Here is a 13735-nt window from a genome sequence, read left to right on the forward strand (position 1 = left end):
CCTAGAACTTACTGTGTAGACAAGGCTGGCCTTGAGAGCTGCCTGTCTCTGCCTACCAAGTGCTAGGATTAAAGACATGCACTACCATGCCCAGCTCAGAACGATCATTATTAACATTGGCCCTGATCCACTAAATGCTGAGAACTGGCCCTTTTTTTTAGCTCCATTCGGCTGGGCTTTAGTTATTTGATAGTTATTCCCATTCCTACATTTATATTACTGCTTAAGTGAGCTGGAATTTGCAGCCCTTTCCACATCCACATGTGCCTTCCAGTCTGCTTTGAAGACTAGTTGACTCTGCTGGTTAAACTGTGTGAGGTAAGAGCAGATGGATGCAGACTGAGAAGACCTCCTGCTTGAGCTCACTGACTTTCTGTAGCATTTCTTAGGACCTATTAGACTGCAGTCTTTGCTCAAGTAGAATTACTGGGTTAAATGCCTGCTCTCAAATAAGAATTGTTATTTTACAGAAATAACCTTTTTTTTTTTCAACATTTTGCCTTCTCTAAAGTTGGCTCTGTATTGTAATTCTTTTGCAGTAATTAAAACCAGGCCATCGGAGTTAGCATTGTCACTTATATTTTCTGTTTGAATTGGATACCACATGCTGTTATAAATTTCTTTGGCTTTTTTTTTTTTAAAGAGAAATGCATCTTCATTTCCAAAACGAAGTACATTAAGCCTGGAAAGCAAGAAAACATTAATTATTGAAGATATCTGAAAAGTAATGGGCTTGTAGACTCTAGGCCACAAAGACTTTATTCCTTAATCTGCTAGGTTTTTAACCAGCCCCGTCGCTTTCTTTCATTCAGCTGAAGGAAGAATATATAAAAGCTTCCCATGATTTATCAGTATTGGAGCTAAGGTCAATAACTGAGTGACAGAATTTCCACTGTCATTCAGTAGCAGACATGCCTAAATTAGCCTTTAATATATAAAATAAGCAAGATGAGTTTCCTCTCTCGAATGAAAAAAAATAAATTTTCAAGTAAAATTAGACTGCATCTAGAAGCAGCTCTCCTAGTATCCATTTCATTGCACCATTTATGTACTGTGGGACTCAGGTTTTCATCCTATGCAGTGTGAGTGGTATGTCAGTCGATTTTACAATCAGGCTTCAGGCAGCGGGCCTCCAGTTATCCATCTTTAAGGAAGGGAATTATGACACAATGATTGTAAAAAGAATGGTCCAAACCAGTTTCTTGTGTTGACACCATTGTAGAAGAGAATGATGCCCGACTTCTCTTTGAATAAACTGTTAGAGGAGCATGGTTCTACCCAGTGCAGTTGCTGTAAATCAAAGAGAAGGAATTCATGTCAGGGCTCACATAGGCAAGAGTTAGCAGAATCAAGAATCGACTTTATACTTAGGTTTAAATGTGTGATAAAATCCAGATGTGGTGGCGCATGCCTTTAATTCCAGCACTCCAGAGACAGAGGCAGGTGGATCTCTGATTTCGAGACCAGCCTGGTCTACATAGAGAGTTCCAGGCCAGCCAAGATTATATAGTAATAATTGTGTGATAGATTAGAATACACACGATATCTTTAAAATGCAGTACATTAGTATCCACCCGAGTCTGTCAGCAGGGACATTAGTTTTATCCCTGTGTACTGAAAGTCACTTAGCCCGTGTGTGGCTGAAGTAGAAATGGTGTTTAGGGTGTGTATACTTCTGGGGTGTGCAAGCTTCAAAGCGGGACTGTCTGTAGATGTGGTGCTAGACAGATGTATTTATTCTTACTTATTTCCTAATAGTTTCTTAAAATAGATAATGCTACTGTTTTAGGCTTTAAGACTTGTCAGTTTTATAATATTTCCTAAAGATTGACTACATACAAATAAGTTTGTTGTTGAATATTTCTTCTGAAACAAAAGTATGGCATCTGTAAGTTCACTCCTTCCTAAGGACCTAAACAACTTCTCAGCCCTCTTCTCCTTCCAACTTAGATGACGAAATTGACTGTCTCTAAGTCCACGTATGTTCTGCCCTTCTCCCTCCCAGTCTGTACCTTCTGTTTAATACTGCGACTTAAACAGTGCTTACTCAGCACAGTACTAGCATGTGACCATGTATGGAAGGCTCCAAGAACATCACTCCTGTCCCTGAGAGGTTGGTGTGTGGCCCCAAGACAGCCCTGGAGGCCCACATGGGTGAGAGGCCCAGAAGCCCATTCAAGCCGAAAGCACCCCCAAGGAGTTTGGTTCTGTTTGGGTTTGTTCTAGGTATGGTCCCAGGGATCCCAGATCAAACCAGGCCCCTGGGCCTATCCTAGAACCAACCTAAGCCCGCGCATCATTCCTGGACCATCCAGAGTGTGAAGACTGAAGATAACTGAGACTGACCACACACCCTGTACTCACCAAGATTCACTTTATATATGTATCCATTGTTTAGCAAGCAGTGGCTGGTTTATCTATCTGAAATCAAAGTGACAACATCTGGTAACAACATAAGGTCCCCCCATTAATAAATACTACAGTGGCTTCCCATAATAGAAAGTCTATGTGCTTATTATTAATTGCCAGTGAGGAGAACTGTTCTTGTGATTTTTGTCATCAGATAAAATAGATTAAAATGTCTATTTTAAGATGCAGCAACGTAGCCACATAACAGCCTTCTTCCAAAATGAATGAATTTTGTTTTCTTAACTATCAGTGACGCTGAATCCGTCTCCTTCAACTGTGTGGTTTAGTCACACTTTCTGAAAGGTACCCGTCTTCATCTTCTGGCATCTAATGCCAAGGGATCTTAAATTCTTGTTTCAGAAACTAGAATCTTTTCCCTGTCACTGAGTCTGCTGCACATGAGAGCTCACTTGAAAAGTTTTCTGTGGTTCCTGAGAGCAAGGTAGGCCGGTACAGCAGAAGTGGGAGAAGCCCTCAGATTTACATCACAATATTTTAAGAACTTCATTTTCCTTTCTTGCTGCTCTGGATTTTTAAACCATTCTGATCTAGTAAATGTATTATATGGACTCATATCATAGCTGGCATTGCTACAGTCAACTGCCTATTTGTTTTGATTTGGAAGACAAGAATTCTGAAAGGGCATGAAGGAAGACCCAGACTCGAAAATCATGGGAAGCATTCAAAATGTATGCTTTTGATATTTAGTGTAGACTACTAAGCTCTCCATAGACACGAACTTGAAATTGTGCTGTTCTACCGATCTTTATCACGTCAGCAAATTTAGGTCACCGGGTCACTGTTTAAAATGGGCTGGTGCCTGTTGAGGCTCATCTGAATAACTCAACTGCGGCATTGGTTCTGCACCATATTCATAACATGGATTTTTTTTTTATTCCAAAGATTCAATTTTGTGCTTCTCTCTCAGTGTTCTCTTCCTTGTGGTATTTTCCTTATGGATTACTTAGCTAGCTGTATTTCTTGGCATTGCCTAAAATATATATGAACATGTTACGTTGACGTACAGTATGTTTTGTCAGGATTTGCAGGACATTGCTCTAGTTTACATCATTGATTATGGACACTGAAATAGGAAAGTATGGACTATTTAATGAGCGTGTGTGTGTGTGTGTGTGTGTGTGTGTGTGTGTGTGTGTGTGTTTTAAGTTAGGGTCTCATATCCTAGGCTAGCTTTGAACTTTCTATATAGCTAAGGTTAGCCTTAAACTTCTAATCTGCCTGCTTTTACCTCCCGGGTTCTGGTATTGTAAATATGTGCCACCAAACCTGGCTGTTTTCTTGTTGCTTGTTTTGTTTTGTTCTTCCAGACATTTTGTAACACTGACTGGCCTAGAACTTGTTGTGTACACCAGGCTGATCTTGAACTTCTGGCAATCCTCCTGCCTCCACCTCTAGAGTGCTGAAATTACAGATGTGTGCCACCATTCTTGGCAAGGTTTGGCTCTTTAGTAAGTTGTTCGAGTCTCCTCAGTGGTAGAGCCCTGGCCTACCATCTGCAAGGCTCGTCCTATCTCTGACACCCTCCAACCCCCATAACAGTATTTGGAAATACTCTTTCAGATCCTTTTTAGTTTCATTTTATGGTTATTTATGCTTTATATATTAGAACTTGGAACTCTACATTCCCTACCCTAACTGAAGACTTGAGTTATAAAATCTTGGCGGGAAGGGGGGGTGCTTTTTTTATTAGGATAAAACACCAAAAATTTTACCATTGCCATTTTTATGTTCAATTCAGGAAATGTTGTGCCTTTAATGAAGCATTTCCAGAATTTTTCATTGTACGAATCTTAGACTCCTCTATGACTTAGGTAAGAGTTCCCCTTCCTCCGCTCCTTCCCACAGCCCTTGGCAGGCACCATTCTGTTTCCTGTTATGACCTCAGTTCATCCCATGTAGCATGTGACAGAATTTCCTTGTTTAGGGCTGAATAATCTACACATCTACTATGTGTTGCTGGTCATTCATCTACTGGTGGCCATTGACTGCTTTCTCCTCTTGGTTATTAAAATAATGATGCTGTGGATATATTCAGATGCCTCCTGTTCAACTTGGTACGCTCTTAGTCACTTTCTGTGTTTTACCACATCAATTGGTTGTCGACTGTTTTTAAAAGCTTTTAGAGTTGTAGGCTTGCAAATGCTGTATAACTGTTCTCAGCTTAAAACAGCGCTAATAAAGTCTGAACTGTCTTGTATATTTTTGTGTGTCTCTTTTTGACCCTGCTGTTTGCACCCTGGACAAATGACTAGAAGGAAGAAGTCCTTTCTTCCTCCTGTCTGTCACTGCTTCTCTTCCTTTATAGTATTTCCCAGGACTTGACGCAAGAATGAAAAAGATCGTATTGCCGGGGCAATCCTTTGAGTCATTAGCCTAACTTTTGCTTGTTAAATATCTGGCGATAATTTACCAGAGAGAAAACGGTGGCTTAATTTTAGATTATCCGGGTTTTTGTTGTTACAGTTTTTTGTTTGCCCTGGGTATTTTTGTTTCGTTGTTTGTTTGTTTTGTTTTGGAGACACTGTTTGACTCTGTGACCCAGTTCTGGCATCAGAGTCCCAGCCATCCTCCTACCTTAGCCTTCTAACTGCTAGGATTACAGGTGTGGACCACCACTGTGCCTGGCTTGAGTTTAAAATTTCCGTTTCCACCATTCCCTCTGGATACAACAGGTTCTGTCTGTTACCCTCCTGACAGAAAAGATGTGCCAGCATCAAGGAGGGAGTTAGTATCCAATGGTTCAGACCTTGTCTTGGGATAGTCCCAGGAGCCTCAGAATAGCCCTGTAAATAAGATGCTGGATAAAGAGAAAGTAGTCTTTCTTGAGACTTTTAAAAATATAAACTACCTTTCTCCAGGAAATGTTTGATCAAGGAGAAAAAGTACCCCAAAAAGCAGGTTTTGGATCATGCCCTTGTCTGAGATTTGCTGGTTAAAAGTGTGAAATGAAAGTGGGCGGTGGTGGCGCACACCTTTAATCCCAGCATTCAGGAAGCAGAGGCAGGCGGATCTCTGTAAGTTCGAGGCCAGCCTGGTCTACAGAGAAGTCCCAGGACAGCCAGGGCTACACAGAGAAACCCTGTCTTGAAAAACAAGAAAACAAACAAACTATATCTCTCTGGGGCTGGAGACATGGCTCAGTGGTTAAGAGCACTGACTGATCCAGAGGATCTGGCTTTGGTTCCCAGCACCTACATGGCAGCTCACAATCTTCTGTAACTCCATTCCAGGGGGATCTGATGCCCTCTTCCATCTTCAGGGATGCACATGGTACAGACATATACACAGGTAAAACATTCGTACACATAAAATAGTAAAAGATTTGCTTTAAAAAAGTGTGAGATGGCCGGGCAGTGGTGGCACACGCCTTTAATCCCAGCACTCAGGAGGCAGAGCCAGGCAGATCTCTGTGAGTTCGAGGCCAGCCTGGGCTACCAAGTGAGTTCCAGGAAAGGCGCAAAGCTACACAGAGAAACCCTGTCTCGAAAAACCAAAAAAAAAAAAAAAAAAGTGTGAGATGACATAAGACATGCGTAGTTACTCTACCGTATCCGAAAGTCGCTGGGGAGGAAATAGCCTTTGTGATAATCCTTTCTTGTCTTCACAATTTGCTTTTGAAGGTCATTAGCTGATGTGCTGTACCCATTGAAGATAAAGTTGGCAAAGAGTAATTTTCCTCGAATGTACATCTGGAAAAAGTTAATAAAACATTTTCAGAATTTAATCCCAAGAATGGTCCTGTTGATTTGAAAGGAAACACTTCACTCTAAAAGCATTCATGTTTATACATATGAAACAGCATATATATTCCTAGAGTCTGAGCGTGAGGTATAAAGCTAGGAAGATAGGCCTATTAGCTGTGTTGATCAGACATTCAAAGTGGTCAACCAATATGCTAATTAAGTTCAAAGATACCAGCATGTGTTCTTAAGCATTATAATGTGTTCTGTTTTCTTTTACAGCTAACCACTAAGACAATATATAGCCCTGGCATTTGGAAGTCAGTAGATTAAATTACAAACAAAACAAGAACTCTGCAAATTGTGTGACCCATATTGAGTCACTCATCTTTAAGAAAAAGGCACATTGATTATGATTTGGGAATTGAACTAGACCTCTAAAAACATCTTCTATTCCAAACATTGTTTACCTGGTTTTTATGGGGATGTGTCCGAGTGCGTTTATGTGCACAATGTATGTACAGGAGGCTGCAAAGGTTGAAGAGGGGGTTAGATACCCTGGGACTGGAGTTACAAGCTGTTTTGAGCCTCCATGTAGGTGCTGGGAACTGAATCTGAGTTCTCTTCAAGAGCCTGAAATGCTCTTCACCACTGAGCCATGTCTCCAGCCCGTTTCTCTAACTAGTAATAAAGAGGTCCAGCTCTTCAGTATCAAGCCAAGCTTCTCATTCCACCTAAGGTGTAAGAGAATCTTAAATCTTGAGACACAGCAAATGATTTGAGATTTTCTTTTTCAGCTATTAGAGATGGGGAGGAGGGGATTCCTTTTACGGGTGGTAAGAGAAGAAAATAATTAAAACTTTAAAAGCTTGTTAGAGCACAGAATTTAATAAAGTATGCCTCGTGTCTTCAAATCCTAAGAGACTGAAAGTCTTAAAACTGTGTAAATTCCACAGCTCCACATTATTCCTTCCCTTTAGATTATGTGATCTTTTCATCATGAAGAGGTGTTTTAACACAAGGTTTCTTCTATGGAAATAGCATTTTCTGGCCCATCATTTCTGCAACATAAGAACCTATTTCCTAGGTCCATCTACATGGCTAATAAGAGATGAAATGACGTTCTGTGTGGTTCCTGGGCCTGAAATACTTTGTCTTTAGCCTTATTCTTTAACACTCATACCTGCCTATTAACCATGAAGCATGTATATTGCTTGAACTTAGAAGGTGAAACTATACATATTACATTATTATTATTATTATTATTATTATTATTATTATTATTATTAATTATTTTGGTTTGGTTTGGTTTGGTTTTTCAAGACAGGGTTTCTCTGTGTAGCTTTGCGCCTTTCCTGGAACTCACTCTGTAGCCCAGGCTGACCTCGAACTCACAGAGATCCGCCCGCCTCTGCCTCCCGAGTGCTGGGATTAAAGGCGTGCACCACCACCACCTGGCATTATAACCAATAACAACGTTATAATGAAGGACACATATGTGAATATTTTATAAGATCTAAAACACCAAACACTGTTTCTCAATAGTGACAAGGATAATATTTAGCCAGCACTCCCCCCCCCAACCTAAAATGCTATATAAAGAAGGGAAAGTGTAGCTCTGTGAGTTCGAGGCCAGCCTGATCTACAGAGGGAGCTCCAGGACAGCCATACACAGTGAGACCCTGTATGGAAGGGGAAAAGGGGGGCTGGGGTGTAATTTCTAAAAAGTGATGAATTGGCAACACTTCATCCTGATTTGGTTTGGGCCTTGGGTCTTCCATTCTATTTGGAAGAAAGCTTTCCATCCGACATGTGTTAAGCTGCTGCCTAGAGCCTAGTGATAAAGGCCCAGCAACAGTGCTGCAGGGTCCAGTTCCTGCAAAGATGACTATCCCGATCGATCATGCGGAGAAATGTTAGACTGCGGAAAAATGAAAACCTTCGGATTCCGTGGCTGAGGGCTGGACCAGAGTTTATACCTCTTGCATGTGCTCTCACTCACTCTTCCCAACATTCCCTCTTTTAATAAAGTCTCCACATGGCCCCGGCTAGCCTAGAACTTGACCGCAAGCCTCTGCCTCTGCCTCCCTAGTGCTGGGATTACATGTGTGCACCGGCGTGCTTGGCCACACACGCTTATCTTCATGGTGTGGTTAGGGAATTGCAGCTAGCGTCAAAACCCAGAATATGGGTTGAGGGTGTAGTTTAATACTAGAATATGCACTTGACATGTCTGAGGATGTGGGTTCAGTCCCCAGCACAAAAACAAGGTACCTGGGATGATTTTGTAACATTTTAATAATCAAGAAGCCCTCATACTATTTTCACTGTGGGCCCCAGTTTTTGAAAGACTTACCTACCCCGGGGATCTATATCATAAGCTATAATTTATATTTGTTCACTTTTATTCATTATGTATAGTTTTTCTGCCTGCATGTGCACTTGCAGGCTAGAAGAGGGCATCAGATCTCATTATGTGTGGTTGTGAGCCACCATGATGTGGTTGCTGGGACTTGAACTCAAGACCTTTGGAAGAGCAGTCGGTGCTCTTAACCGCTGAGCCATCTCTCCAGCAATTTGTGCACTTTTAAATTAACAAAGTCATAATGACTGTGCTGCATACCAGACACTGTTCTTGATGCTGAAGATGAATCTACAAAGTTTCTCCTGCTGAGTACTATCTGGGAAATGCGCATACTTGCGAAGTCAGTTGTAATAAGTGCTATACAAAAATAAAGCCATATGGGAAGTAGAGTCCTTTTTATACAGGGCAGTCAGATACACCAGGAATGAAGGAAAGAGCTCCACAGACACCAGAGAGAAAGGTATGGGGGGGGGGGCGCGGCGCACACACCTTTAATCCCAGCACTCAGGAGGCACAGGCAGGCGGATCTCTGTGAGTTCGGGGCTAGCCTGGTCTACAAAGCGAGTTCCAGGAAAGGCGCAAAGCTACACAGAGAAACCCTGTCTCAAAAAACCAAAAAAAAAAAAAAAAAAAAAAAAAAAAAAAAAAAAGTGTTCCTTGAGGCAAGAATGAGGCCAGGGGCTGAAGCCCGTCTAAATGTTGTGGGATATTTTGATCACATTCTGACATTTCCGAGACTGCCAATGAAGTTTGCATTGAATCAGAGGGCAGAGCTAGCTACTAGCTGACCAAAATTAGCCATGGAGGTCTTGGAGGACTGAGGACAGTTAGACACAGGAAGTAGTAAGGTGGGTCTTAGAGAGGGTCTCGGCCCTTTTGGATGGAGGAATGAGAGAGCAGAGGTCACTAGTTGCTTCTCTGATCATTCAGGTTTTTGCCCCAATATCTGACTCCCGGGTTTTTATTGATGATAATTAGATTTAAACGCTTCAGGGGCTTTTACTCTAAGAGTAAACCATTGAGGGAAGAGTTAGAATTCCTGGCCACTCCCCCAGCTGCATGACCGCACATGCGTAGTTCAGTAGCCAAGCAAGGGGCTTATGTCTCACTTCATCTGTGTGGTCACGCAATCTGCACATGGGTGGTGTAGCTCCGTAAGCCCACATGAGCATGTGCAGGGAATCCTTAAAAAGCCAGTCACAGACTCTTCCCCTCTCTTCTGCTTTCTCCCCCTTCCCCCCCCCCTCCTTTCTCTGCACTTGTCTTCCAAAAGGCCTGGCCACTCTCTTCTGTCCCCTCCCCCCCAATAAAGCTCTGATACGTTTTGTCGTGCCTTGTCGCTTTTTTTCACAGAGTAAAAGCGCCGCATTTAAAACCAACAGCAAGTTTTTATGGTTTTATGATGTTTAAAAAGGTCCTTAGTTTTGTATAAAAGTCTAGCCAGTAGGGGGGAAGAAGGAAAGACACATGTCTGTTATTGTCACCTGTGTAAGAACTGAAGTTAGCCAGCGAAAGCAGTGAGAAGTGGTCGAGTTCTGAATGAATTCATTTGCCAACTTCATGAGTACAGTGTGAGAAAGAAGTCTAAATGACCTGAAGGGTTTGGGCCTGTGCATTGGAAGTTGTCCTTTAATGAGGTGGGGCAGCAAGCTGAGTTGGAGTAGATACCAGGCACCAGTTTGGAATTGGTTAGGTGACAGATACTTGTCAGTCCACAGGGGGGAACGTTGAATAGGGCAGACTGATACATGAGCATACGTTCAGGAGAAAGATCTAAATTGGGCAATGGATACGTTTGACTCCCCTGGTCACTATCATTTCTCGCAGGTCATTTTTAACATTGTGGAGAACTTCTGTGTCCCTGGAGAGAATATCACATGCTATGGTACCTTCACCAAACATTTTAGCCCCTTTCACAAGGATTGGAATGGCATCTTTTTTTGTTGTAGATTTGGTTTGATTTGGTTTTCTGAGACAGGGTTTCTCTGTCCTGGAACTTGCTCTGTAGACCAGGCTGGCCTCGAACTCATAGCGATCCACCTGCCTCTGCCTCCTGAGCACTGCGATTAATGGAGTGTGCCACCACTGCCGGTGAGGATCAGCATCTTAAGAGTGGGATGGAAGATGAGCCGGGAGTATTATACCTTCACGTAGGTTGCTTTGTCCAATGTCCCGTAGTCAGCCAAGCAGCAGGAAGTCCAATTTAAAGCATATCCACCTAAGGATGATGAGTATTATCAGTTCTGCTGTGTGGCTCAAGATGGTGTGGTCCAGTCCTGTCCAGAGTACAAGAAGGGCTTCATGGTTCTTACCACTGAGGAAAGATGAAGGGATCCAGCAGCACAAGGAGCTTTGCCAGGAACTGACAGCTGTGCCAGCCTCCAGGAGCGGAACTCAACCATGCAGGCTGAGCGCGAAACAAGCAGGGGGAGTTAGAAACCGTGAAGCATCTGCAAGAAGTCAGAACGGAAGGTGGAAGAGCAGAAGGGCTTGTGGGAGACGGGGCTGCTCCAGCTGCAGGAACACAACCAGAAGATGAGAAAGATGGGGGTCAGAGTGGATCAGCCTCAGACCCAGCTGTCACCTCAAGAGAAAGAAATGGAGATGCTGGTTCTGAGTACTCAAGGTAAGACCAGGCAGCTGCAACCACTGAGAAATGAGGATAGCCAGGCAGCTCTTTCCTGGTTTAACTGACTAGAGGGAGTACCGGAAGATGCTTGAGCAGATGGGGGAAAGTGGAAACAGAGGAAGCTATGGAAGGAAGGAACAATGGGCATTAGTAGATGGGAGCTCTACCTGTCAAGAAGACTAATTGACAACAACGTCATAACCAATGCTCTGAAAAGAGATAGGACATGATCTGAAGAAGAACAGATTGCTGAGCTGCTGGGCCTCAGGGTTGACTCTTGGGTGCATCAAGTGTGCCCTTCAGATCAAGGAGCTGTTGGGCAAAACCCAGGCCTTGCATCCAAGAAACCTCCACTCCAGCCTGCTTTCAGTGAGGAAGTGCCTCTCTGCACATCAGACTAGAGTAATGGGATCCATGATCACACTGCAAACACAGTCTTGGTTTTTCAGTTGTCCGATTGTGACAAGGCCTTCCCAGCAAGAGGGAGGCAAATCGTTGAAGACCTTGTGTTCTGCTGTTCTCTCTCCAGCCTGGTGGATCTATGCTGTGTGTGGACCTGATCATGGAGAATAGGTTGTGTTTACTGCAAGCTGTCCAAGCAGAGAAGCCTGCCTAACCAGAAATCATTAGTGTGAGTCACTTAGCACCCTGGCCTCCAAGGGTAGAGTGTGTCCATTGTGGATGACTTCTGCTTCTACCCTCAGTCATGTAACTCCAGTTTATCAGCCTCTCATTGCAGAGCCATTCTTCCTCAGATCCAGTACAAGGCCCAGAATGGAGCTACCTGCTGATGGACAACAATCTGGCTAATGCTAAATGACTGTCTTCCAAGTCTCCCACTGCATCCACAGTCCTCAGTCCTGACCTTTAGGGTAGGAACAGGGCCGGAACTGGAGTATTCCTTCATCCTCATAGGTCTTCTCTTCAACCAGATGCATTAAGTTAGCACAAAAATGACAGCCAAGAGCTAAGATTCTAATTTGAATACCAAGAATTTATCGTCTTGTCAGCAGGTCCCAAAAGAGGCATCTTTATGGGTGTGTAGTGATTTGAATGTTATTGGCCCCCATAAGCCTATAGGGAGTGGCACTATTAGGAGGTGTGGCTTTGTTGGAGTAGGTGTGGCCTTGTTGAAGGAAGTGTGTCACTGTGGGGGTGGACTCTGAGGTCTCCTTTGCTCAAGCTTCATTCAGTGTGACACTCAGACCACTTCCTGTTGCCTACGGGTCAAGATGTAGAATTCTCAGCTCCTTTTCCAGCACCATGTCTGCCTGCATGCCACCATGTCCCACCATGATGAAAATGGACTGAACCTTTGAAAATACAAGCCACCCCAATGAAATGTTTCTTTTATAAGAGTTGCCATGGTCGTGGTGTCTCTTCACAGCAATGGGAACCTTAAGTAAGACAATGAGTTTTGGTGGTGGTTGTGGTGTAGTTTTCCTTTTTGAAACAGGGTCTCACTATGTAGACCTGGCTGGCCTGGAATTTTCTATGCAGACCAGGCTGACCTCAAACTCACAAAGATCTGCCTGCCTGTATCACTAGAGTGCTGGGATCAAAGGTATGCTTCACATGCCCAGCAATAAGTATCTTATTCCTGACTCACAGCTAAGAAATACTTCACTCACAGAAAGTCTTCCTTCTAACAAGATGTAATGCAACATCTGTATTCCAACTCTTGGGAGACTGAGGCAGAAGGATTACGAGCCAAAGGCACTTGTTTTTGAGATAGGAGTCTCACTATGTGGCCTTGGCTGGCCTGTAACTCATTATGTAGACCAGGCTGGACATGAACTCATAGAGATTGACCTTTTGCCTCCCAAGTGCTGGGATTAAAAAGGCATGTACCACCATGCCTAGTTATTAAAAATACACCTTAAAAAAAACTGCCATCATAAATCTCTGCTTTTCTGTTGTTAGTCTGCCTTGGTAGGGTGTCAGCCACATCCCTGGATGAGGAGAATGGGATCATCCCATCTTCCACTTCTACACTATTATCTGGTCAAGGGTCTAGTATAAAAGCCAATGGGATAGCGTTAGGACACATGTCAACCAAGCTAGGACAGAGTTTTAAGCATCATGGACCAAACTGTTGCAGAGCTGATTTAAATAAAATTTAGATGTGACACCTGTAAGGTCAAACTGGGTGTGAGAGGGAAGACGCCAGATTATACTGGCTTCAGAAAACATCTTGGGCTTTTCTGGTCCCCAGGGTCAGCTCTCCCGCTTTTCAGCCCTTCAGGGGTTCTGAAACAAGACTAAACCTTAGAGCTTTGCTGAGGGAGAGCAGATGGAACACTAGACCTGAAGTGAGGGGGAAGTCTAGGGTCTTGACTCTTTGTGGTCCAGTTTTCTCGCTCTTAGAGGATAATCGTCATAATTTAATCATAGTCGTCATAAGTTAACAGTTCCACAGAAGATGATGCCCAATGGTACTCTATCTCCGAGCGTTCTAAGTTTATATTTTTTCCAGATGGCCTATCAGGCCCAGCCTCCTGAGAAGTGGGGTATTCTCATTGTATAGATACTTGACTCACAGGTTTGCAGCATGGGCTGTTGTTCTAGTGAAAGCTTTGGCCTGCTTTTTTTAGTTGCTATCTTCTGGTCTACTTGCTGAGTTACTGATCT

At 43.2% G+C, this 13735-nt stretch overlaps 1 protein-coding gene and 1 pseudogene across 1 annotated transcript in view; one reads left to right on the forward strand and one right to left on the reverse strand.

The window, feature by feature from the left end:
• Positions 1 to 741: 741 nt before the first annotated feature.
• Positions 742 to 13735, reverse strand: part of LOC131894923 (uncharacterized protein C3orf20-like) — a 71312-nt gene continuing 58318 nt past the window's right edge. The window contains exons 12-13 of the mRNA XM_059245290.1: positions 5977 to 6119; positions 742 to 1290 (exon numbers count right to left, since the gene is read on the reverse strand). Of these exons, the coding sequence (XP_059101273.1) occupies positions 1275 to 1290; positions 5977 to 6119 (159 nt within the window). The 3' untranslated portion in view covers positions 742 to 1274. The remainder of the gene's footprint in view (positions 1291 to 5976; positions 6120 to 13735) is intronic.
• On the forward strand, positions 10261 to 11289 carry LOC131895316 (calcium-binding and coiled-coil domain-containing protein 2-like; annotated as a pseudogene).

Source organism: Peromyscus eremicus, chromosome 18, assembly GCF_949786415.1.
Source record: "Peromyscus eremicus chromosome 18, PerEre_H2_v1, whole genome shotgun sequence".
In the NCBI taxonomy this organism is placed as follows: Eukaryota; Metazoa; Chordata; class Mammalia; order Rodentia; family Cricetidae; genus Peromyscus; species Peromyscus eremicus.